This window comes from Cervus elaphus, chromosome 18 (assembly GCF_910594005.1).
Source record: "Cervus elaphus chromosome 18, mCerEla1.1, whole genome shotgun sequence".
Taxonomy (NCBI): domain Eukaryota; kingdom Metazoa; phylum Chordata; class Mammalia; order Artiodactyla; family Cervidae; genus Cervus; species Cervus elaphus.
The window spans coordinates 19,637,291-19,665,212 of record NC_057832.1 but is presented as its reverse complement, the minus strand read 5'-3'; the positions used below and the strand labels follow the sequence as shown (position 1 = coordinate 19,665,212).

Sequence of the window (27,922 nt, the reverse complement as noted above, 5' to 3'; positions counted from 1 at the left end):
TTCAAAGTTAAATATCAAGCACCACGTTGTACACCTTCAAAAAATACAATTTTAAACTGTCCGTTATACCTTAATAGAGCGGAGGCAGGCAGGGAGAACATTTTAAAAATGGCGAAGTTAAAAAAAAGAAAGAAAGAAATCCAAGTCAAAGTTGAAAGGCTGTTGACAGGCTAAGTTTACATTACTCAATGGCTGGCTATAGACTACGTCTCCAATCCCAGTTATTTAAAAAAATGTGATGAGTCATGTAAGTGACTTGGATAAGAAGTACAGAATAATGGAATCTGAATAATGAAATCCATAATGAGACTGTATGCTCTCCTACCATTTCATCTTTCTACACACAGCAAAGCAGATTTATTTACTTGTTTTATCTCTATGTATTGACTGTAGCATTTCCTACTTTTCCCAAATAACCCTGCTCAAAGGGTATCAATAAAAACATTTTACGTAAATACGGTATTTGAGATATGAAATGTCCCTTCTCCAAGAACTGAAAAGATTATGTATAATTTGAGTTAATTTGTAAAAAGGGTATTTTCCATTTACTCTGATTTCGCTAGTACACCTAACTGGATATATTTTGATACAGAACAGATCTTAGGTAGGTCATAGGATAAAATTATCTGACTAATGCTTTCTAGACCTGAATCCATTTTTTAAGCCAAGGAGAATACTAATCATAGAAGTCAAGAACATTAAGCACTACCATATCTACCAAAATAAAACTTCCAAGCTAGTTTTAATTAAACATATAATTGGAATCTGAAATCCTTCTGAGAATAATTTGTTTAAAAAAATTCCTTTGTTTCTTACAAACTTACCATGAAAAAAAGCACACTTCCATTGAAGCACTGTAAAGAATTTCTCTTGCTGACTGTTTTTCATGCATCAAACATTATATTAAGATCACCAAATAACCCTCAAAACAACCCTGTGAGATAGATATCATTTCCACCCTTTTACAGGTAAGGAAATTGTACTCCAGAGTTTAAGTGAGGTATCCAGCTTCAAACAGCTCAGAGATCAGAAATCTAAACACACACTTTCTGGGCTCCAAAGCCCCTGCCTTTTTATATCACCTTCTTTTGCTATGCAGCAGAAAAATGACAGTGATATTTAGACAAACTACAAGACAATTACGTGTCTTATGATTAAAACCATATAGTTTTGAAATTTTAAAATTAATCAAATGCAAACAAGAGCAGCCAAGATTATTAAACTTTGCAAATCTGTAATTTGTAGTTATGTGTTGCTTAGAAAGGAATTTCATTTTTGAGGGGTATTACTCAGAAGTAATTACTAAGAGTTTTAATATGAAGAGTATTAGAATGTGAGATTTATTCCTTGGTTTGTTTTTTACTTTTTATTGAAATGCATTTAATTTACCATGCTGCGTGTTCCTTAGTTTATAAAACTGAACTACTGAAGATTTTTCTGTCTTCTAACACAGGGACTATGGCTTAGAAGTTCCCTGAAATTCTATCTCGGTCAAATGAGTCCAATATTCTTAAATCAACTGGCTAGAGACCCAAAACTAGTCCAGAGGATCATGGACTGAAGCCAGTATCCATTTCAGCAATCTTGATATGACTTCATCAAGTATCTCACAGATGATGAATTGTTTCAGTGTATTCTACAGACAAATTAAAATATTTAAGTTTGTCAAAGTATAATCCATTATGAAGCAAGGCCCCAAATGGATAGCATTAAAAGGATTATGATTCAAATCTGTCAAAGATTATTTGATAATTATCTTTCAATGTAAACTTCTAAATCACTAATTTTTTTCAAACTATAAATCACCTAATTGAGCTTCAGTGATCAGCATCAGAAAAAGCATCAGAGGACTGGTCACACAGTAAAAGTATCTCTTCCTGAAAATTTGGTTTAAAAAAATATGCATGTATGAATTGGTATATTATGTGCACAATTATTCAGGTATGTTGCTTTTGTTCAGTCACACGATTGTGTCCCACTCTTTGAGACCCCATGGACTGCAGCACATCAGGCCTCCCAGTCCCTCACCATCTCCCGAAGTTTGTCCAAGTTCATGACCACTGTATCAGTGACACCATCCAGCCATCTCATCCTCTGACGCCCTCTTCTCTTTTTGCCCTAAATCTTTCCCAGCATCAGGGACATTTCCAATGAGTTGGCTGTTCGCATCAGGTGACCAATACTACAGCTTCAGCATCAGTCCTTCCAATGAATATTCAGAGTTGATTTCCCTTAAGATTGACTGGTTTGATCTTCTTGCAGTCCAATGGACTCTCAAGAGTCTTCTCCAGCACAAGTCAGAGAAGGCATCAATACTTCGGCGCTCTGCCTTCTTTACGGTCCAGCTCTCACAACCGTACGTGACCACTGGGAAGACCCTTGACCCTTGACTATATGGACATTTGTCAGCAGACTGATGTCTCTGCTTTTCAACACATTGTCTAAGTTTGTCATAGCTTTCCTGCAGAGAAGCAATCGTCTTCTGATTTCATGGCTACAGTCACCATCCACAGTGATTTTAGAGACCAAAAAGAGGAAATTTGTTACTGTTTCCCCCTTTTCCCCTTCTATTTGCCATGAAGTAATGGGGCTGGATGCCATGATCTTCAGTTCAGTTCACTTCAGTCTCTTAGTCGTGTCCAGCTCTTTGCGACCCCACGAACCACAGCACGCCAGGCCTCCCTGTCCATCATCAACTCCCAGAGTTTACTCAAACTCAGGTCCATTGAGTCGGTGATGCCATCCAGCCATCTCATCCTCTGTCGTCCCCTTCTCCTCCTGCCCCCAATCCCTCCCAGCATCAGGGTCTTTTCCAACGAGTCAACTCTTCATATGAGGTAGCCAAAGTACTGGAGTTTCAGCTTCAGCATCAGTCCTTCCAATGAACATCCAGGACTGATCTCCTCCAGGATGGACTGGTTGGATCTCCTTGCTGTCCAAGGGACTCTCAAGAGTCTTCTCTAACACCACAGTTCAAAAGCATCAATTCTTCGGCACTCAGCCTTCCTCACAGTCCAACCCTCACATCCATACATGACCACTGGAAAAACCATAGCCTTGACCAGATGGACCTTTGTTGGCAAAGTAATGTCTCTGCTTTTTAATATGCTATCTAGGTTGATCATAACTTTCCTTCCGAGGAGTAAGCATCTTTTAATTTCATGGCTGCAATCACCATCAGCAGTGATTTTGGAGCCCCAAAAAATAAAGTCTGACACTGTTTCCACTGTTTCCCCATCTATTTCCCATGAAGTGATGGGACCAGATGCCATGATCTTAGTTTTCTGAATGTTGAGCTTTAAGCCAACTTTTTCACTCTCCTCTTTCACTTTCATCAAGAGACTTTTTAGTTCCTCTTCACTTTCTGCCATAAGGGTGGTGTCATCTGCATATCTGAGGTTATTGATATTTCTCCCGGCAATCTTGATTTCAGCTTGTGCTTCATCCAGCCCAGCGTTTCTCATGATGTGCTCTGCATATAAGTTAAATAAGCAGGGTGACAATATACAGCCTTGACGTACTCCTTTTCCTATTTGGAACCAGTCTGTTGTTCCACGTCCAGTTCTAACTGTTGCTTCCTGATGTGCATATAGGTTTCTCAAGAAGCAGGTCAGGTGGTTGGTCTGGTATTCCCATCTCTTGAAGAATTTTCCACAGTTTATTGTGATCCACACAGTCAAAGGCTTTGGCATAGTCAATAAAGGAGAAAAAGATGTTTTTCTGGAACTCTCTGGCTTTCTCGATGATCCATGATCTTAGTTCTTTAATATTTAGTTTTAAGCTGGCTCTTTCACTCTCTTCCTTCACACTCATTAAGAAGCTCTTTGGCTCCTCTTTGCTTTCTGCCATTAGAGTGGTATCATCCACATATCTGAGGTTGTTGATGTCTCTCTCACCTATCCTGAGACAGCTTGTAACTCATTCAGTCAAGCATTTCTCACGATGTGCTTAACATATAGGTTAAGTAAACATGGTGACAGCAGACAGCACTGTCATATGCCTTTCTCAATCCTGAACTGATCAGTTGTTCCATACAGGGTTCTAACTGCCGCTTCTTGACCTGCACACACGCTTCTCAGGAGACAGGTAAGATGGTCCGGTATTCCCATCTCTTTAAGAGCTTTCCTCAGTTTATTATGATGCACACAGGCAAAGTCTTTAGCACAGTCGATGAAACAGAGGCAGATGTTTTTCTGAAATTCCCCTGCTTTCTCTATGATCCAGCGAATGATGGCAACTTGATCTCTGGTTCCTCTCCTTTTCTAAACCCAGCTTGGACATCTGGAAGTTCTCTGGTTCACATAATGCTGAAGCCTAGCATGCAAGATTTTAAGGATGACCCTACTAGCATGGGAGATGAGTGCAACTGTATATTCATGTATATAACTGTATGTATATATGTAAAACCTGCGTGCTGTGTGCTTAGTCACTCAGTTGTGTCCGACCCTTTGTGACCCCATGGACTGTAGCCCACCAGCCTCCTCAGTTCATGGGGATTCTCCAGGCAAGAATACTGGAGTGGGTTGCCGTGCCCTCCTCCAGGGGATCTTCCCAACCCAGGGATTGAACCCGGGTCTCCCTTTTGCAGCCAAATTCTTTACCATCTGAGCCATCAGGGAAACCCTATATAATACATATGTAAATATATAAAATTACTTGTATATATGTATGTAAAATATAGTTCTTACTGTTGAAACATGGTCAGTATATTCTAACTTTTATCTGTAAGACTCACATTTAAAATTGTTTTTACCTAACTTTGAAACACATCATACTTACTAGGTATCAGATATACAGATTCAATAAACTTTTCTGGACCTAACCATAATTCCTACCAATTTTTTAAATTTGAAATATTTAGGCAAAAATTCACAGTAATAAGAATTTCCAATATTATTAATTTAGCTTTTCATAAAGAACCTGAATCACATTTTTGATGTCTTCAGTTTTGAATCTATATTAATAAAAGTTAAATTTTGTTTTCTTATCCCAATAGGAGAAAACAGCTATACAAATTTTAAGCAAATTTCACAGGCATGTATTAGATGGTCAGGTCTGTCATGATCTGGATTATAAAAAATTCACTTTGGTATAAAGAAAAAACAAATCCAGTTATGGATGTAACTGGTGAAGGATGCAAGGTCTGATGCTGTAAAGCACAATAATGCATAGGAACCTGGAATGTTAGGTCCATGAAACAAGGGAAAATGGAAGTGGAGATGCCACATCTCAAACAGAGGATGGCAAGAGTAAACACTGATATTTTAGGGATCAGTGACCTAAAATGGACTGGAATGGGTGAATTTAACTCAGATGACCACTCTATCTACTACGGAGGGCAAGAATCCCTTAGAAGAAATGAAGTAACCCTCACAGTCAACAAAAAAGTCCGAAATGCAATACTTGGATGCAATCTCAAAAATGACGGAATGATCTCTATTTGTGTCCAAGGCAAACCATTCAATATCATGGTAATCCAAGTCTATACCCCGACCAGTAATGCTGAAGAAGCTGAAGTTGAACAGTTCTATGAAGACCTACAAGACCTTTTAGAATTAATACCCAAAAAATATGTCCTTTTCATTATAGGGGACTGGAATGCAAAAGCAGGAAGTCAAGAAACACCTGGAGTAACAGGCAAATTTGGCCATGGAGTACAGAATGAAGCAGGTCAAAGGCTAATAGAGTTTTGCCAAAGAACGCACTGGTCATAGCAAATACCCTTTTCCAACACAAGAGAAGACGCTACACATGGACATCACCAGAGGGCCAATACCGAAATCAGATTGATTATCTTCTTTGCAGCCAAAGATGGAGAAGTTCTATACAGTCAGCAAAAGCAAGACCAGGAGCTGACTGTGGCTCAGATCATGAAATCCTTATTGCCAAATTCAGACTTAAACTGAAGAAAGTGAGGAAAACCACTAGACCATTCCGGTATGACCTAAATCAAATCTCTTACGATTATACAGTGGAAGTGAGAAATAGATTTAAGGGACTAGATCTGATAGACAGAGAGCCTGATGAACTATGGATGGAGGTTCATGATACTGCACAAGAGGCAGGGATCAAGACCATCCCCAAGAAAAAGAAATGCAAAAAAGCAAAATGGCTGTCTGAGGAGGCCTTACACATAGCTGTGAAAAGAAGGGAAGGGAAAAGGAAAGATATACCCATTTGAATGCAGAGTTCCAAAGAATAGTAAGGAGAGATAAGAAAGCTTTCCTCAATGATCAGTGAAAAGAAATAGAGGAAAACAATAGAATGGGAAAGACTAGAGATCTCTTCTAGAAAATTACAGATACCAAGGGAACATTTCAAGCAAAGATGGGCTCAATAAGGAAAGAAATGGTATGGACCTAACAGAAGCAGAAGATATTAAGAAGAGGTGACAAGAATACACAAGAACTGTACAAAAAAGATGTCCATGACCCAGATAATCATAATGGTGTGATCACTCACCTAGAGCCAGGCATCCTGGAATGTGAAGTCAAGTGGGCCTTAGGAAGCATCACTAGGAACAAAGCTAGTGGAGGTGATGGAATTCCACTTGAGCTATTTCAAATCCTGAAAGATGATGCTGTGAAAGTGCTGCACTCAATATGCCAGCAAATTTGGAAAACTCAGCAGTGGCCACAGGACTGGAAAAGGTCAGTTTTCATTCTAATCCCTAAGAAAGGCAATCCCAAAGAATGCTCAAACTACCACACAATTGCACTCATCTCACACGCTAGTAAAGTAATGCTTAAAATTCTCCAAGCTAGGCTTCAGCAATATGTGAACCGTGAATTTCCAGATGTTCAAGCTGGATTTAGAAAAGGCAGAGGAACCAGAAATCAAATTGCCAACATCTGCTGGATCATCGAAAAAGCAAGAGAGTTCCAGAAAAACATCTATTTCTGCTTTATTGACTATGCCAAAGCCTTTGACTGTGTGGATCACAATAAACTGTGGAAAATTCTTCAAGAGATGGGAATACCAGACCACCTGACCTGCCTCTTGAGAAATCTGTATGCAGCTCACGAAGCAACAGTTAGAACTCGACATGGAGCAACAGACTGGTTCCAAATAGGAAAAGGAGTACGTCAAGGCTGTATATTGTCACCCTGCTTATCTAACTTATATGCAGAGCACATCATGAGAAACGCTGGGCTGGAGGAAGCACAAGCTGGAATCAAGAGTGCCGGGAGAAATATCAATAGCCTCAGATATGCAGATGACACCACCCTGATAGCAGAAAGTGAAGAAGAACTAAAAAGTCTCTTGATGAAAGTGAAAGAGGAGAGTGAAAAAGTTGGTTTAAAGCTCAACATTCAGAAAACTAAGATCATGGCATCTGGTCCCATCACTTCATGGGAAATAGATGGGGAAACAGTGGAAACAGTGTCTGACTTTATTTTTGGGGGCTCCAAAATCAGTGCAGATGATGACTGCAGCCATGAAATTAAAACATGCTTACTCCTTGGAAAGAAAGCTATGACCAACCTAGATACCATATTAAAAAGCAGAGACATTACTTTGCCAACAAAGGTCCATCTAGTCAAGGCGATGGCTTTTCCAGTGGTCATGTGTGGATGTGAGAGTTGGACTATAAAGAAAGCTGAGCACCAAAAAATGATGCTTTTGAACTGTGGTGTTGGAGAAGACTCTTGAGAGTCCCTTGGACAGCAAGGAGATCCAACCAGTCCATCCTGGAGATCAGTCCTGGGTTTCACTGGAAGCTGAAACTCCAATACTTTTTCCACCTGATGTGAATAACTGACTCATTTGAAAAGACCCTGATGCTGGAAAGATTGAAGGCAGGAGGAGAAGGGGATGACAGAGGATGAGATGGTTGGATGGCATCACCGACTCAATGGACATGAATTTGAGTAAACAACGGGAGTTGGTGATGGACAGGGAGGTCTGGCATGCTTCAGTCCATGGGGTCACAAAGCCACGACTGAGTGACTGAACTGAACTGATAAAGAAAACAATGCACTTTGTGGAATCCTAGGCTGCCCCAAAGTCTCCAGTGGTTCAAGCATAATTGAGAGACAAGCTCTAAGAAGTAAGGTATTATAGAAGAGAAAAGCAATGTTTTCATATTTAAGATCCATATTTAAAGTCACAGGGCAGATTCTCTGAATAGCAACCTGTAATTTAAACTGAGATATTACCTATAAAGGCAACTTTATGTAGCTTAAATTAGGAAATAATTTATTTATTTAACACTGGTTAGTTATTTTCCTGATGAGAATCACTAATAAATATATTCCCAGCTTCCAACTACCTTAAGCTTTTGAAATGTAACAGTTCTTACTCCCATTAGCAACCTAAAACAGTAATAAGTTCATTTAAGAACATGAAGTTTTTTTTGTTGGACAACTATGATAAATCAAAACTCATACAAGGCTTGACAGAAAACAACAAAATTCCATAAAGCAATTATCAAATAAATACATTCCATTAGAAAAAAACTTCTAGAATATGCTGAGTTGTTCAGCCATTCAGAGTAAGAAAGTTTTCCATGTCCTCAAATATTGGACCAAAAATAAATGACAAACATGTCTAAAGGAAAAAGATAAACAACACATTTATTAACACATAAAGAAAGTATCTCCTAAAGTGCCCAATGCCCATATCAGCCTTTATCACCTAAATTAAAAGTCACTATTGCAACATTAATTTCAATAAATGGATTTATATAATTAACTAGAATTCAAGCATTTGTAAAAAAATTACACAAAATAAAATAGCCTATATTATGAAAGGTTTACTGTGTTAAATATAACCTTATAACAAAACCCAATTTCAAACACTTCCCTAGAAACTAAAACAAGGTCTCCATCTAATTAAGGACCATGTTACTCAAAGATATTTAAGACTTTAATTAATAATCTGAAAAAAAAGTCAGGAAAACATAAACTTCAAGTTTTCTAGGTTATTTACATTATACTATGCTAATTTTTATTATATTTATAAAATAAGAAAAGCATGTGAGTTGTAAGTAATAAAAAACTAATAATCAGCAATAATTTTTAAAAATATAAAATGTCAATCACAATGCTACTTATTCTTACCTCTGAACTATAATCATCTGCTGTGGTTGAAATTTCACTTTCCGGCTAAAAAAGAAAGCAAAAACTGATTATTTATGATCTTTCTACAACTCCCCTTCCAAATACTTTACTTTATTAGCCCATTACTATTGGTAACTTATTAAAGAAAACTCAAAAAAATCACTAAAAACAAAGAAAAAATTACTCAATATTTTAAAAATTCTACTCTGATTATGAATCACTATGGCTAAATAACATCTAAAATTTATCACTAGACAATTTTCTAAGTATAAAAGTATCAAGACGTACTTTCACACAAGATTTTTCACATACTACAAATCATTTCTAAGGAAAGAGGACCAAATAAGATATCATCCTTCTAATTCCTATACTTCTTTTAAATAAAATAGTCCTAAATTATTACTCAAAAAAGTTCAATTTCTTTAAGATAAAGAATCATCAACCTTAGTGCTAGAAAAATAGTAACAACTTGAAGAAAATTACAAACTTCTGTTGTTATTAACACTGTTGTCCCTGGTATTTGGGTAAGAAGTGAGTGGCTTTTCCAAGCTTCCCTCAGCTTAGAAGTACTGAGAAGAGTCAAGGAGAAAATCCAAATTTTCACTGCTTTCACTGTCTAAGAATCTAATTTTACAAGTGAGAAAAGAGACCTAGATATTTCCTTTTTTCATTCAACAAATACAAACCATACATGCACTCAATATAGGAGCACCGAAATAAATAAAACAAATACTAACAGATATAAATGGAGAAACTGATGGAATATAATAATAGAAGACTTTAATGCCCCACTGACATCAATGGACAGGTCTTCCAGGCAGAAAACCAAAACACAATAGAGATCATAAATGACACAACAGAACAAGTAGACTTAATTGATATTTTCTGGACATTGCATCTCCAAAATCAGACTACACATTCTTTTTTAAGCACATACAAGCATTCTCTAGGACAGACCACATACTAAGACACATGGTAACCTTGGACAAGGGACAGAGTCCCTTGGACTGCAAGGAGATCCAACCAGTCCATCCTAAAGGAAATCAGTCCTGAATATTCATTGAAAGGACTGATGCTGAAGCTGAAACTCTAATACTCTGGCCACCTGATGCAAAGAACCAACTCATCTGAAAAGACCCTGATGCTGGGAAAGATTGAAGGTGGGAGGAGAAGGGGACAACAGAGGATGAGATGTTTGGATGGCATCACCAACTCAATGGACATGAGTTTGAGTAAGCTCCGGGACTTGGTGATGGACAGGGAAGCCTGGCATGCTGCAGCCCACGGGGTCACAAAAAGTCAGACATGACTGAGCAACTGAATTGAACTCAACTGAAGCCTAAACGTATTTAAGAGGATAGAAATTATTTATCATCTTTTGTAGTAACAACAGCATGAAATTAGAAATCAACAACATCTTTTTTTTTATCACAACAGCATGAAACTAAAAATCAACCACAGAAAGATAAAAGAGAAAAAAATAATTAAAGGGAGACTAAACGATATGCTGACATAAAGCAGGAGATGGTAAGATCAAATATCTACATCTTAGGAATCAGTCTAATGTGGATGGGAGTGGGTGAATTTAATTCAGATGACCATTATATCTACTACTGTGGACAAGAATACCTGAGAAGAAATGAAGCAACCCCCAGAGTCAACAAAAGAATCTGAAATGCAGTATTTGCGTGCAATCTCAAAAATGACAGAATGATCTTGGTTCACTTCCAAGACAAACCAACCAAAATCACAGTAAACCAAGTCTATGCCCCAACTTCTGATGCCGAAGAAGCTGAACAGTTCTATGAACACCTATGAGACCTTCTAGAACTAACACCAAAAAAGATGTCCTTTTCATCACAGGGGACTGGAATGCAGTAACAAGTCAAGAGATACCCAGGATAATGTGCAAGTTTGGCCTCAGTGTATGGGGCAAAGGCTAAGAATTTTGTCAAGAGAACACATCGGTCATAGCAAACACTCTCCTCCAACTAAACAAGAGACAGCTCTACACACGGTATCACCAGATGGTCAATACTGAAACCACACGAATCATGTTCTTTGCAGCCGAAGGTGGAGAAGCTCTATACAGTCAGCAAAAGACCTGGAGCTGACTGTGGCTCAGATCAAGAGCTCCTTATTGCAGAATTCAGGCTTAAACTGAAGAAAGTAGCGAAGACCACTAAGCCATTCAGGTATGATCTAAATCAAATCCCTTATACAGTGGAGGTGATGAATAGATTCATGGGATTAGATCTAGTAGACAGGATGCCTGAAGAACTATGGATACAATTTCATAACACTGTACAGGAGGCAGTGGCCAAAACCATCCCAAGGGAAAAAGAAATGCAAGAAGGCAAAGTGGTTGTCTGAGGAGGCTTTATAAGTAGCTGAGGAAAGAAGAGATGTGAAAGGCAACAGAGAAAGGGAAAGATACACCCAACTGAATGCAGAGCTCCAGAGAACAGCAAGAAGAGATAGGAAAGCCTTCTTAAGTGAATAATGCAAAGAAACAGAGGAAAATGATTGAATGAGAAAGACTAGAAATTTCTTCAAGAAAACTGGAGATCTCAAGAGAACACTGCATGCAAGGATGAGCATGATAAAGGACAGAAATGGTATGGACCCAACAGAAGCAGAAGAGATTCAGAAGAGGTGGCAAGAATACACAGAACTATACAAAATAGATCTTAATGACCCAGACAACCATGATGGTGTGGTCACTCACCTACAGCCAGACATCTTGGAGTGTGAAGTCAAGTGTACCTTACGAAGCATTACTACAAACAAAGCTACTGGAGATGATGAAATTCCAACTGAGCTATTGAAAATCCTAAAAGATGATGCTGTGAAAATGCTGTGCTCAATATGTCAGTAAATTTGGAAAACTCAGCAGTGGCCACAGGACTGGAAAAGGTCAGTTTTCATTCCAATCCCAAAGAAGGGCAATGTCAAAAAATGTTCAGACTTCCATACCATTGCAATCATTTCATATGCTAGGCAAGGTAATGCTCAAAATCATTCAAGCTAGGCTTCAGCAGTATGTGAACTGAGAACTTCTGTATGTACAAGCTGGGTTTCAAAGAGACAGAGGAACCAGAGATTAAATTGCCAACATTTGCTGGATCATGGAAAAAGCAAGGGAGTTTCATAAAACCATTTATTTCTGCTTCACTGACTACACTAAAGCATTTGACTGTGTGGATCACAACAAATGGTGAAAAATTCTTAAAGAAATGGGAATACCAGATCCCAACACCTATCTCCTGAGAAAGCTACATGCACGTCAGAAGCAACAGTTAGACCTGCACATGGAACAATGGACTGGTTCAAAATCAGTAAAGGAGTACGTCAAGGCTATATTGTCACCCAGCTTATTTAACTTATATTCAGAGTACATCATGTGAAATGCCAAGCTGAATGAATAACAACATAAACTCAAGATTGCTGGGAGAAATATCAACAACTTCAGATACGCATATGGTACCACTCTAATGGCAGAAAGCAAAGAGGAACTAAAAAACCTTTTGCATGCTTAATTGTTTAGTCATGTCCGACTTTTTGTGGACCCATGGACTGTAGCCCGCCAGGATCCTCTGTCCATGGGATTCTCCAGGCAAGAATACTGGGGTGGGTAGCCGTTCCCTTCTCCAGATCTCCAGGGATCTTCCCCACCCAGGGTTTGAACCTGTGTCTCCTGCATTGGCAGGTGGGTTCTTACCACTGAGTCACCAGGGAAGCCCCCAAAGAACCTGTTAATGAGGGTACAAGAGGAAAGTGAAAAGGCTAGCTTCAAACTCAACATTCAAAAAACTCAGATCATGGCACCCAGTCCCGTCACTTCATGGTAAATGGAATGGGAAAAAGTGGAAGCTGTAACAGATTTTATTTTCTTGGAATCCAAAATCACTGTGGACGGTGACTGCAGCCAGGAAAGTAAAAGACACTTGCTCCCTGGAAGGAAAGCTATGACAAACCTAGATAACATATTAAAAAGTAGAGACATCACTTTGTTGACAAAGATCCATGTAGTCAAAGCTATGGTTTTTCCCACAGTCATGTACGAATGTGGAGCTGGATCATAACAAAGGCTGAGTGCCAAAGAATTGATGCTTTGGAACAGTGGTGCTGTACAAGACTCTTGAGAGTCCCCTGGTCTACAAGGAGATTAAACCAATCAATCTTAAAAGGAAATCAACCGTGAATACTACTAATGCTGAAGCTCCAATTCACTGGCCACCTATGTGAAGAGCTGAGTCACTGAAAAAGTCCCTGGTGCTGGGAAAGACTGAAGGCAAAAGGAAAAGGGCAGGGCAGAGGATGAGATGATTAGGCGTGAGTCTGAGCACACTCAGGGAGACAGTGAGGACAGGGGAGCCTGGCGTGCTGCAGCCCACAGGGTCGAGAAGGTCGGACACGACTTAGCACTCAACAGTAACGACAACACAAAATGCTACTAAAAAACCAACGGACTTCCCCAGTGATCCAGGAGTTAAGGATCTGCCTGCCAATGCAGAGGACACCGGTTTGATCCCTGCTCCAGGAAAGATTTCACATGCCGCAGGGCAACTAAGCCCGTGTGCCACGACTACTGAGCCTGTGTGTGCTCTGGGACAAGAGATGCCACCACAGTGAGAAGCCCACACACTGCAGCCAGGGAGGAGCCCCCACTCGCTGTAAGGAGGGAAGGCCCTTGCACAGCAGTGAAGACCCAGTGCAGCCAAACATAAACATAAACTTCAAACTGTTTAAGAAAAACAATGGCTCAGTGATGAAATCAAAGAAGAAATTAAAAATACCTGAGACATCACTTCTTGGCCTTTTGGCTAAGATCAAGTGTAAAAAAATACCTCGATACAAATACAATAACCACACAACCTACAAAATACAGCAAAAGCAGTCCTAAGAGGGAAGTTCACAGTGACACGTCTTCCTCAAAAGAAACAAGAAATTTCTCAAGTAAACAACCTACCACCTAAAGGAAAAAGGAAAAGAAGAAAAGCAAAACCTAACATCAGTAGAAGGAAGGAAACAGTAAAGATTATAAATAAATAAAAGAGAAATTTTAAAAACAGAAATAATAAAACCAAGAGCCATTTTTTTGAAAGGACACAATCGCCAAACCTCTGGCAGGGATCAGCAAGAAAAGAAAGGACCCAAATAAAATAAGAAATTAAAGACGAGAAATAACAACTGATACCACAGAAACACAAAAAACCTTAATACTATCAACAATTATATGCCAACAAATTGGACAACCTAGAACAGACCAGTCCCTAGAATCATACAGCCCACCAAAACTGAATCAAGACAACGAGAGAATCTGGATAGACTCATCTCCAGAAGTCAAACAGTATCTTTTAATTGAAAAAACAAAACAACACTCCTGCAAACAAGCCCTATGGCTTCACTGGGGAACTGGTAAGCAAAATATTTATACCAATCCTTCTCAAACTCTTCCAAATGATTAAAAGGGAGGGAACACTCCCAAAGTCATTTTATGAAGCCACCATTACATTTATACCAAAACCAGACAAAGAAACAAAAAAGAAAATTACAGGCCAAAACCTCTGTTGAATTGCCTTGCCCAAGGGATACGAAGGGAACATTTCAGGCAAAGATGGGCTCAATAAAGGAAAGAAATGGTAGGGACCTAACAGAAGCAGAAGATATCAAGAAGAGGTGGCAAGAATACACAGAAGAACTGTACAAAAAAGATCTTCATGACCCAGATAATCACAATGGTGTGATCACCAACCTAGAGCCAGACATTCTGGAATGTGAAGTCAAGTGGGCCTTAGGAAGCATCACTAAGAACAAAGCTAGTGGATGTGATGGAATTCCACTTGAGCTATTTCAAATCCTGAAAGATGATGCTGTTAAAGTGCTACACTCAGTATGCCAGCAAATCTGGAAACCTCAGCAGTGGCCACAGGACTGGAAAAGGTCAATTTTCATTCCAATCCCTAAGGAAGGCAATGCCAAAGAATGCTCAAACCAACGTACAATTGCACTAATCTCACGCGCTAGCAAAAGTAATGCTCAAAATTACCCAAGCCAGGCTTCAGAAATACGTGAGCTGTGAACTTCCAGATGTTCAAGCTGGATTTAGAAAAGGCAGAGGAACCAGAGATCAAATTGCCAACATCTGTTGGATCATCGAAAAACAAAGAGAGTTCCAGAAAAATATCTAATTCTGCCTTATTGACTATGCCAAAGCCTTAGATTGTGTGAACCACAATAAACTGGAAAATTTCTTACCAGACCACCTGACCTGCCTCTTGAGAAATCTGTATGCAGATCAGGAAGTAACAGATAGAACTGGACATGGAACAACAGACTGGTTCCAAATAGGGAAAGGAGTACGTCAAGGCTGTGTATTGTCACCCTGCTTATTTAAATTATATGTAGAGTACATCATGAGAAACTCGGGGCTGGATGAAGCACAAGCTGGAATCAAGACTGCCGGGAGAAATATCAATAACCTCAGATATGCAGATAACACCACCCTTATGGCAGAAAGTGAAGAAGAACTAAAGAGCCTCTTGATGAAACTGAAAGAGGAGAGTGAAAAAGTTGCCTTAAAACTAAACATTCAAAAACCTAAGATCATGGCAGCCAGTCCCATCACTTCATGGCAAATAGATGGGGAAAAAGTGGAAACAGTGGCTGAATTTATATTCTTGGGCTCGAAAATCACTGCAGATTGGTGACTGCAGCCATGAAATTAAAAGACGCTTGTTCTTTGGAAGAAAAATCTGACCAACCTAGACAGCATGTTAAAAAGCAGAGACATTACTTTGCCAACAAAGGTCCATCTAGTCAAGGCTATGGTTTTTCCAGTAGTCACGTATGGATGTGAGAGTTGGACTATAAAGAAAGCTGAGCACTGAAGAATGGACGCTTTTGAACTGTAGTGTTGGAGAAGACTCTTCAGAGTCCCTTGAACAGCAAGGAGATCCAACCAGTCCATCCTGAAGGAAATCAGTCCTGAATATTCATTGGAAGGACTGATGCTGAAGCTGAAACTCCAACACTTTGGCCACCTGACGCAAAGAACTGATCCACTGGAAAAGACCCTGAAATGTTGAGAAAGATTGGGGGCAGGAGGAGAAGGGGATGACAGAGGATGACATGGTTGGATGGCATCACTAACTCAATGGACATGAGTTTGGGTAAACTCCGGGAGTTGGTGATGGACAGGTAGGCCTGGTGTGCTTCAGCCCATGGGGTCACAGAGAGTTGGACACGACTGAGCGACTGAACTGAACTGACATTTGATGAACATAAATTTTAAAATTCTCAACAAAACAAGCAAACCAAACCCACTAACACATTAAAAAGGACCATGCGCCATGTTTAAGTTGGATTCATCCCAGGTTCACAAGGTTGGTTCAACAGACACAAATCAATTACTGTGATACACCACATCACAGAAAAAAGACAAAAAACGTATGATCATCTCAACAGATGCAGAAAAAGCATCTGATATAATTCAATACCCATTCTGTTTTATAAATTTTTTTGAATATTTTATATTGGATTATAGTCGATTAAAAATGTTGTGTTAGTTTCAGATATACAGCAAAGTGATTCAGTTATATTGATACAAACCGACGTATCCATTCTGTCTCAAGCTCTTTCCCATTTAGGTTATTATAGAATATTGAGTGGCATTCGCTGTGCTATACAGTATGTCCTTGTTGGTCATCTATTTTAAATGTAGCGGACTGTACATGTCAATCCCAAACTCTCTTATCTATTCCTTCCCCTCACACCAGTCAGAATGGCCATCTTCACAAAGTCTACAAACAAAAAATGTAGCAGAGTGTGTGGAGAAATGGGAACCCTCATACAGTTTATGGGAAAGTAAGTTGGTATAGATACTATGGAGAACCATATGGAGGTTCCTTAAAAAATTAAAAATAGAGCTACCATAAGATCCAGTAGTACCACTCCTGAGCATCTAACTGCAGAAAACCAAGTTCAAAGGATACACACACTTTAATGTTCACTGCAGTGACAACAGCCAAGACAGGGAAGCAACCTAAACGTCCACTGACAGAGGAATGAATAAAGAAGATCTGGTCAGTCAGTTCAGTCGCTCAGTCATGTCCGACTTTGTGACCCCAAGGACTGCAGCATGCCAGGCCTCCCTGTCCATCACCAATTCCTGGAGTCCACCCAAACCCATGTCCATTGAGTCGGTGATGCCATCCAACCATTTCATCCTCTGTCATTCCCTTCTCCTCCTGCCCTCAATCCTTCCCAGCATCAGGGTCTTTTCCAGTGAGTCAGCTCTTTGTATCAGGTGGCCAAAGTACTGGAGTTTCAGCTTTAGCATTAGTCCTTCCAATGAATATTCAGGACTGATTTCCTTTAGGATGGACTGGTTGAATCTCCTTGCTGTCCAAGGGACTTTCAAGAGTCTTCTCTAGTACCACAGTTCAAAAGCAGCAATTCTTCGGTGCTCAGCTTTCTTTATAGTCCAGCTCTCACATCCATACATACATGACTACTGGAAAAACCATAGCCTTGACTAGATGGACCTTTGTTGACAAAGTAATGTCTGTGCTTTTTAATATGCTGTCTAGGTTGGTCATAGCTTTTCTTCCAAGGAGCAAGCATCTTTTAAAAAAATTTCATGGCTGCAGTCACCATCTGCAGTGATTTTGGAGCCCAAGAAAATAAAGTACATATATGTAATGGAATATTACTCAATCACTAAGAAGAAAGAAATAATGCCCTCTATGCCAACACTGATGGACCTGGAGATTATTATACTAAGCGAAGTTAGAGAAAGACAAATATGATATGATGTCAGTTTTACACAGAACCCCCCAAAAATGATACAAATGAATTATTTACAAAACAGAAACAGATTCATAAGCTTAAGTGATTATAATTTGCTATATTCTGACTGGTATGAGGTGATATCTTACTATAGTTTTGATTTACGTTTCTCTAATAATAGTGGCTGGATGGCATCACCGACTCGATGGACATGAGTTTGAGTGGACTCCGGGAGTTGGTGATGGACAGGGAGGCCTGGCGTGCTGCGATTCATGGGCTCACAAAGAGTTGGACATGACTGAGCGACTGAACTGAACTGAACTGAATAATTAGTGATGCTGAGCATCCTTTCATGTGCCTCTTAGCCATCTATAAATCTTCTTTGGAGAAATGTCTGTTTAGTCCTTTGCCTAGCTTTCAATTGGTTTGTCTTTTTGATATTGAGCAGAATGAGCTGTTTATAAATTTTGGATATTACTCCCTTATTGGTCACATTATTTACAAATATTTTCTCCCATTCTGTATTTTGTCTTTTTGTTTTGTTTAAGGTTTCCTTTCCTGCACAATAGCTCCTGTGCTTAATTAGGTTCTATTTGCTTATTTTTGCTTTTATTTCCATTCCTCTAAGAAACAGATCGAAAAAGATATTGCTACAATCTATGTCAGTTTCTGCCTACTTTTTACTCAGTTTTCTAGTACCCAGTCTAATATTCAAGGTCTTTTATCCATTTTGAGTTTATTTATATATATGTATATATTTTTGTGCAATATCCATTCATGATAAAAACTCTTATCAAAGTTGATATAAAGAGAACAGATGTCAACATAATCAAAGCTATTTATGACAAACCCATAGCCAACGTAATACTTAGATGATTACCATATGAACCAGCAATCACACTCTCGGGCATATATCTGAAGAAAACTCTAACTAAAAAAGATACATGCATCCCTAATGTTCATAGCAGCACTATCTACAACAGCCAAGACACGGAAACAACGTAAGTGTCCATCAACAGAAGAATGGAGAAAGAATTTGATACACACACACACACACACACACACACACACACACACACAGATAACAGAATATTATTCAACCATAAAAGATGAAATAATACCATCTGCAGCAACATGAATGGACCTGGAGATTATCACACCAAAAGAAGCAAGTCAGACAAAAATCATATGATATCAGTTTAAAAATGACACAATGAACTTATTTACAAAATAGAAACAAACTCATAGACACAGAAAACAAACATGGTTACCAAAGAAGGCAGCAGAGAGAAATTAGAAGTTTGAGATTAGCAGATACAATAATAGATTAAAAAAATAGAACTATATTTTATACCTTGTAATAAACCATTACAAGTTTAATGGTTTATTAAACTTTAATTACAAGTGGAAAAAATATTACAAAGTATACATAAATATATATGTATATATATGTATAACTGAATCACTTTGTTGTACACCAGAAACTACACAACATTTTAAATTAGCTATACATCAATTAAAAAAAATTTTGACTCATGGGTTCCACTCAGACTTGCTGAATTAGAAATCTGCATTTTAAAAAGATCACACACATGATCTGTATACACACTGAAGTCTGAAGAGTATTCCTTCAAAATGGGGAAAGATAACACAGTACCTGTCCAATGACCCCCCAAAAACAAAACAACTCACCAACCAAAGAAACCAAAACCCATAAACAACCAAATATGAACCATCACTGTCTCCCGTCTCACCTACACTTACAGAACTTTTACTCAGCTCTCAAGACCAAGTTACAAGACCATCTCCTCAGTGATGTAGTAACTGATGCCAGGAACAGACATAATAAGCTTGCTCCTATTCTAAAATCCTGTAACTGACTTACGTGGCCCTCTTTTACATCTAATGTACTTTCATGATGTATGCCCTCTTGGTTTGTTCACTCACTAAAGTCTTTTAAATGGACTACTGATTAAACGCATATTGTGTATGAAAAACTGTGCTGCTGAGGATAAAATGGTGAACAAGACACTCTGCACCTGAAATGCTAAAATTCCAGTGAAGGGTCCAAGTATTGATTTGTCCAGCAGAAAATGAAAATATTCTTCAAATCAAATCAAGCACCACAGTTGTCATATTTTATTACATAAAAGATTCAGACTTCAACAAAAAATTATACAGAAAAAGGAAAATATGGCCCATATACAAGAAAAACAGTAGTCGGTAGAAACTGTCCCTAAGGAAACATAGATATTGCACTTATTGGACAAAGATTTTAAGTTACATATTTCTTAAAAAGTCACATAAATGGAGGAAACAATGCTTAAAAAACTAAAGAAAATTGTAAGAACAATGTCTCACTAAATAGGGAATATTAAAAAAAAAAGAACATATAAAAAACCAAACAGAAATTCTGAAGCTAAAAGTAAAATAACAGAAATTCACTAGAGGGGTTTAACAGCAGATCTGAGGAGGAAGAAGAATCAGCAAATTTCAAAAAAGTTCAACTGAAATTACCCAGTTTGAGGGAAAAAAAAGAATGTTTTTAAAAAAGAACAGGGACTTCCCTGGTGGTCCAGGAGCTAAGAACCTGCCTGGCGATGGAGGGGACACGGCTCAGCCCCCGGTCAGGGAAACCGAGACCCCACGTGCTGTGAGGCAGCCAGGCCCGTGCACCCTGGAGTCTGTGAGACGCAAGTGGAGAGCTGCGTGCTGCAGCCAAGTAAGTAAATGAAATAAACAGATAAGGTGACTGATCATCAAAGATCTGTGCAACAATACCTAACGTAGTAACATATGCATAATGGAGACGCAGAAGGAGGAAAGGGTCAGGAAGAGCATTTGAAGGTGTAATGACTGAAAACTTCCCAAATTTGATGAAAAACATTAATCCACGTATCCAAAATGCTCAAGAAACTCTAAGCAGGAAAAACTCAGTAAGACCCACTCCTATGCTGAACAGCAAACCCCTATGACATACACCTCTGACTCCTGACTGAAGCCTATGCCTCTAAATCCTATTCCCAGCTAAGGACGCCAGCGCACAGCCCACACCACCATCATCATACGCCCTGGCCAACACTCTTCCTCCTCAGCACCCCTCAGTTCTCTACGCTCCGTCTTAGTGGGAGTGCCACCATTCCACCCCCACCCAGTCCACTCTTAACCTCTCCCTCATCTCCTTGTTCTTGGAAATTCCATCATTAATGGGGGGAGGAAAATGAGCATTTATTGAGGAAAACTTCCTATGGGCCAGGTGTAATCTCCCCCACACCTTTACCACCACCTTCTCGGGGTCACTTGGATATCCATTTAAAACTAAACTACTTAAGGATTCCAAAACACATCACACTGGTTCATGTCTTTGAGAAAGCTGATTCTTTAGCACAGATGTTGTCTGTCCTACTTCTTTGCATCTAGCTAATCTTAACTCACAATTCAAGACCTGGTTCTATCATCTCTTCCAGGAAACTTTCCCAAGTAAGACACATTAGACTAATTTGGGCATTCCCCCAAATCATGGCACTTTAGGGTACCATATGCATTGTTGTTAGCACAGCTCTCATCAGACTATCCAACCTGTCTTACGTCTACCTTCCCCACTAGACTGACCTTCCTAAAGTACAGAGACTATCATATTTATCTTTGTATCCTTCGTGCTCAATCTTTGGTGTATTACAGTTGTTCAATAAATGTGTGTTGAATCAAGCTCACAAATATCACACAGGATATTAATGAGTGATGTCATTACAATAACTTTATACTTAGAATGCTAGTATTTATAAATCGGGATGAATACTTACTTCAACAGAGAAGACCTGGTCACATTTAACTATTTCTCCACTGTGTAAAGTTCTCGTTATTGTGGATTCAGGAGGCACGGCTGCTCCTGATCTCTGAGAATTATTTACACACATCTCATCACTCTGTGATTGCTCAATGTTTACAGCATGGTATGCTGACACATCATGTTTACTGCTTGAAGTTTTTCTCTTTTTTTTCTGCTTCTTAGGATTCTGCCCATCAGACTGAGCTTTCCTTTGTCGAAACTGGGCAAGCTACAGAAAAAAAAAAAAATCATTATTGTCAAAGATAATTTTTCTTTATCACCACTAAGAAATAAGTAGCTTTGGAGTAATTTTCTTTAAAGGATCAACCCATCACTAAAATGATGACAAAATAAAGGACAATGGATACTGTCTTTAATATAAGAATGACTGCTGAATTGCAAAGAAGGCAGGTATTTCTGAATGAATGCTATTCAAATGTTGAGAAGAACTGAAAACATCATGTCTAAAGAAAGAAATTAGCCCAGAGTTGGGGAGAATAAAAACAACTAAAATCAGGTGCCCTCATTCATTGTTCAGTAAAACTATAATCTCTGGATATGAGATTACATGAAAATACAGGAAATCTAAATACATTTGCTCTGTGGAATTTCCGCAAATTCTACTTACATATTCTAGTAAATGTAATTATTTCATGCAAAAAGCTTTAGCTACACAAATGATCAATGCAGCCTTGTTTATAGCGGGAAAAAACTATAAATATTTTTATCAATACTGTTTTATCAAACAACAGTGCCCCCCAGCCCTTAACCATCTGCATTCCACCTTCAGGGTTTTGCCATATTCCAGTTGTCACCTAGACTTACCATTTACTTAATATGTTTTAACTAGTGTATTTTTCTTATTCAGATTTATTTCAAAAGGAGACTTTGAATCCTTGACATAAATTAAAAGACAATGTCATTTGATTAAAAAAAATAGAAACAAAAATGAATACAATATAAAATACAACTATATTATTAAAATTTTAGCTAGACATTGATGAAGGTTCTAAGAGAAACAGACAAGTGTTAGAGGGGTGCTAAGACTCTATTAGTACCAGACAGACTTTGACTTGTCATAAGCAGACAGATTTAAAGAAACCTGGAAAGTAGTTAACCTTTTTTTTTTTAACAATACTATCTACTGTTATTTATTTAATACTAGATCAACAACATATCACCTAAAATATCTCATCACTATCTAAATCAGAAATATAGATTACACACTTTGGCCAATATTGGATTAATTAAAATAATACTAATGTAAACCATTATTAATATTAAAATATTAATGTAAATCATTATTAATAAATGTTTATGACACAGCAGTAGGTATAATAAAATAACCTTTTTTAGTAAAAGGAAAATTATGTGCATCTCTTTTAACAAAGATAAGAGCGGCCTCAGGCTCATAGCCTTCAACAATTATATCTACCTTAAATTTTAATAACATATATATAGGCATGGGTAAACACTGGAAGAATATAACCATAACAACTTTGGTCTATCTCTAGAGATTACAGCTACTTTTCCTTATGCTCACATGAAATTTCCTTTTTGCTGCAGTAAATTTTCTTAATTTTATATGAAGTAACTATTAACACTTCCTAAATTTAATTTGAACCCAGTGAGAGAAAAGCATAAGAACAAGTGTAAGCCCTTTTGCCTTAAAAAGAGGAAATAGATGAACATATTAATATATAAATTAGAACAATTACAAAGATGGTCAGTAAATGCCTTACGATATAAAGTATTAAAGAAATCTTGATAATGTTGATGTCATTAACTATCTAATTATGTGACAGATATTAGAATAATAGATAGCATATGTTATACTTTTGTTTGCTGTAGATAAAGAAAAGTTAATAGATAAGTACTATTTATTTAACAAACATCTAATTAATAAGTGAGAAATAGCTAATCACTGACCTTGTACAACATAAAAATACATCACATTTAAAATTTTTCCTCAGCTGTTTAGCAACTATTCGGTTATTCTGCTATCTGCTTAAGGAACAGATGCAAGACTAGTTGCCTCTATTTGTACATTATTAAGCTGCTGGAATGCATTTAAACTACTTTGGATAGGAGATTCATTCTTAAAAATAAACCAACTGAAACACTATTACACATTATCTGTAAATAGAATCAGAAGTCTAGGCATATCATTTTAAAAGGATCCCTCAGAAAGAATGCAAAAGCAAAAAGGTATTAATACATTCTTGATATTTAAAAACATATTCAGACGGCAAAGGATATCAGGACAAAGATGAAGATTCTGTTTAAAATTCCATCTCTGTAGGGTTATATATAAAATTTATACTTAATGTTTATATGCACAAATACATAACAAAAGCAAGTTTCTGTTAAAATTATGCACTATAAAAAGATTTAAAAAACCAAACAAACCTGTGTCTGAGACAACAATATCCATTATTAAATGAACCTAGTGAAAAAGTTAATAAAAGATATGGAATAAAAAGTAAAACAGTTTTATTACTGTGTTTAGAACTAATCACTTCTAAGACCAAAAAATTACCAAACACTGTTTCAGTAATTCTATGTTATTGATTAAATGAAGTCATATTATTTTTTCTCAACAATTAACCCAAAGGTAAACTCCATGAAGCTAAGAACTTTTGTTCACCGCTATATATTCAAAACCTAGAGCAGTACTCAATAAATAAAGGTTGAGTGAAAAAAAGATAATGCATTTTTTTTACAGAAAAGTTAACACTGAGGAATCATTTTAAGCACTGTTCCACGGAACCTAAGAACTAAGATGATATAAAAGATCCACTACCTAAAAAAGTTCCATGGTCTCAGAATTCAAAGTGGTAATTAAATGAATTAAAACATAAAATATTCCCTCTAATCTCTCTACTCCACTAAACAAAACAAATAGAAAAACCAAACAAACATCAAAATTAAATTCTCAGAAAAATATGTTTTGTAAAAACATGATAAAGAAAACAAGATCACATCATAAATAGCTATCAAAGTTATTTTTTATCTTAAACCTGAAAAATGACAGATAAGCAAAAATCAGAAACTCTATTCAATTGCTAATCATCTGATACTGAAATGATACACTTTATTACTGGAAAAACATTTATTCTAAAACATGCTGGAAATTCAGACTACAGCCATCTGTGTTTGTCATTTGGAAGCCAAATATAAAAATGTTAACATATGTAGGCATGGAAATAGCTGCAAGATTTACTGGAAAGAGATTACGTCCATATACACTTGTCTCTCAAAACTAATTCAGATCTCAGGCAAATGTTTTACCCTAACCAGAACACGAATAAATGACTAAATAAAAATGACTAAGAATTTATTCCATAAACTCAGTTTTTATTGATAAATGAATATTCTCAATAAAACAAGGAGATTTTAAAATGCCACTAAAAAATGCCAAGTTTCTATAAATGTCACTTCAAAAAAAGTACTAATTGGAACTTGTTTTATTTTTTGTCTTTGTCAGATATGTATGTGCGAGGCACTAAGCCAGATATACGTCAAAACACACAGTCCTGACTGTAGGATCGTTTAGTCTAGGCCAGAGTTCTTGCCTGGAGAATCCTGTGGACAGAGGAGCCTGGTGGGCTGCCGTCTATGGGGTCGCACAGAGTCAGACACGACTGAAGCGACTTAGCAGCAGCAGCAGCAGCCTGATATTTCAGAGTTGTGAGAAGCAAGAGAAAAGTTAGCGTACAATTTTGTACACTCAACAGTCCTATATATATATATAAGGAGGTAGTACGGGAACATCTCTTGTCCTGATTTTCTCAAAGAAGGCTTTCTGTAAGAGGTGAGGCTGCAGAGTTTTATAGCTGTGAAGGAAATAACTTGGTATATGATAGACAGTGGTGAGTAGTTCATTTACTGAAAAAATATTTATGGACAGCCTATCACATGTCTGCCCTGTGCCAAAGGCAGAGGAGGTAGTGATGAAATGGATACAAGCCCTACTCCTCTGAATTGTAATCCAAGGAGGAAGAACAAATAAGCAAATGTAGACAAATAAAGAAATGTATCATTTCAAGAGACAGAAAGTGTTTTGAAGAAAAAGTTTAAGTACTAAAGAAAGTCTAAAATAGAAAACACTTCATTTGGATGGGAATGCAGGGAGGAGTCATGAAATATCTTACTGAGAAAAGAATGTGAAAGCTGAGATTTGAGGACAAATATGAGTTACTTCTCCAAGAGTAAGGAGCAAAACAGAACACAAACATGTGATTCCAAATCCAGTATTCTTTCCATTATACCAATCTGCATTACATGCATTTGCTCTTTTCCTTCATTTGTCATTAAATGTAAAAACACTTAAAATAAGCAGGTGACATACGGCTTTGTACTCCTTTCCCGGTTTTGAACCAGTCAGTTGTTCCATGTCTAGTTCTATGAACAACTGTTGCTTCTTGACTAGCATACAGATTTCTCAGGAGACAAGTAAGGTGGTCTGGTATTCCCAACTCTTTAAGAATTTTCCACAGTTGTAATCCACATGGTCAAATGCTTTAGAGTAGTCAATGAAGCAGAAGTAGATGTTTTTCTGAAATTCTCTTGTTTTTTTCTATGATTCTATGAATGTAAAGTTATATACTGTCACCCTGCTTATTTAACTTATATGCAGAACACATCACGCAAAATGCCAGGCTGGATGAATCACAAGATGGAATCAAGACTGCCAGGAGAAAGAGCAATAACTTCAGACATGCAGATGATACCACTCACATGGCAGAAAGTGAAGAGGAACTAAAGAGCCTCTTGATGAGGGTGAAAGAAGAGGGTAAAAAGGCTGGCTTGAAACTCTACATTCAAAAGACTAATATCATGGCATCTGATCCCACCACTTCATGGCAAACAGAAGGGGGGGAAAGAGGAAGCAGTGACAGATTTCATTTTCTTGGGCTCCAGGATCACTGTGGACGGTGACTGCAGCCATGAAATTAAGACGCCTGCTCCTTGGAAAGAAAGCTGTGACAAACGTACAGAGCATATTAAAAAGCAAAGACATTACTTTGCTGACAAAGGTCCATGTAATCAAAGCTATGGCTTTTCCAGTAGTCACATATGAACATGAGAGTTGGACCCTAAAGAAGGCTGAGTGCCAAAGAATCGATGCTTTCGAATTGTGGTGCTGGAAAAAGACTTGGAAGTCCCTTGGACTGCAAGGAGATCAGACCAGTCCATCCTAAAAAAAAAATCAACCCTGAATACTCACTGGAAAGACGGAAGCTAAAGGTGAAGCTCCAATATTTTGGCCACGTGACACAAAGAGCTGACTCACTGAAAAAGACCCTGATGCTGGGAGAGACTGAAGGCAAAAGGAGAAGGGGCGACAGGGTGACATGGTTAGACAGCATCACCAACTCCATGGACAAAAATTTGAGGAAGCTCCGGGAGAAAGTGGAGGACAGAGGAGCCTAGTGTCCGCAGGGTCGCAGAGTCAGACAGGATTTAGCAACTCAACAGCAAGAATTAAAACCAGTTAACATTAAAATTAGAACACGAGGAGGTTTAAAGGCATGAACAAATGAAATCACCAAAACAACAAATACCTTTTTGACAACACTAGAGGAAAAATACAAACACAAACACACACACCTCCAAAAAGATTATAAAGTTGTTTTAAAAATGTTACCAACTTTCTCTAGTTTTCAAAAACTGCTGTAAGTAGAGTTATTTTCTATATTTTCACTGTAGAAAATATAAAAAATCATTAATTCTAATTATGGTGACTATTTGTACTTGTCAGTATGGTCTTTAAATCTTTGTGATACTCCTTAATCAATGTTGCATAAGCATGCTGTACAAGCTATTACAACAAAACTCCACAGGCTTAACTATGAAAACAAAAAGAAGACTAACACAGTTGATCGAAAGACAATTAGTATGTAGATCTGAAGCAGGGCAACTGAAAGCAAAGAGAACAAAGGCGACAGGTTAAAGATGCTCTGAAGAATATTTTCCAACAACATCACAAAGATACAAACTGAAATAACAGTGCCAAACAGACCCGGGGAGATCGGATATGAAGAAGACCACAGAGCTTCACCTTACGGAGCCAACAGTCTTATTTATACCCTATAACCTCACTCAATGCAGAATTTTTCTTAAATTTTGGAAAACTTTCGTGTCTAAGAAAAAAGATTCTGCAGTCTAAAAAGTTATCTTAATTTTGCACATTTTACCATATTTCACTGTCTCCCACATAGGTCCAGACACTTTT

At 37.8% G+C, this 27,922-nt stretch overlaps 1 protein-coding gene across 8 annotated transcripts in view; it reads right to left on the bottom strand.

Moving 5' to 3' along the window:
* The window catches only part of AKAP9 (A-kinase anchoring protein 9), a 164,533-nt gene that overhangs the window by 118,597 nt on the left and 18,014 nt on the right, over positions 1-27,922 (bottom strand). For all 8 annotated transcript variants that reach the window (XM_043872888.1, XM_043872890.1, XM_043872891.1 and 5 more), the window contains exons 2-3: positions 21,659-21,913; positions 9,063-9,107 (exon numbers count right to left, since the gene is read on the bottom strand). In XM_043872888.1, coding sequence (XP_043728823.1) covers positions 9,063-9,107; positions 21,659-21,913 — 300 coding nt within the window. The remainder of the gene's footprint in view (positions 1-9,062; positions 9,108-21,658; positions 21,914-27,922) is intronic.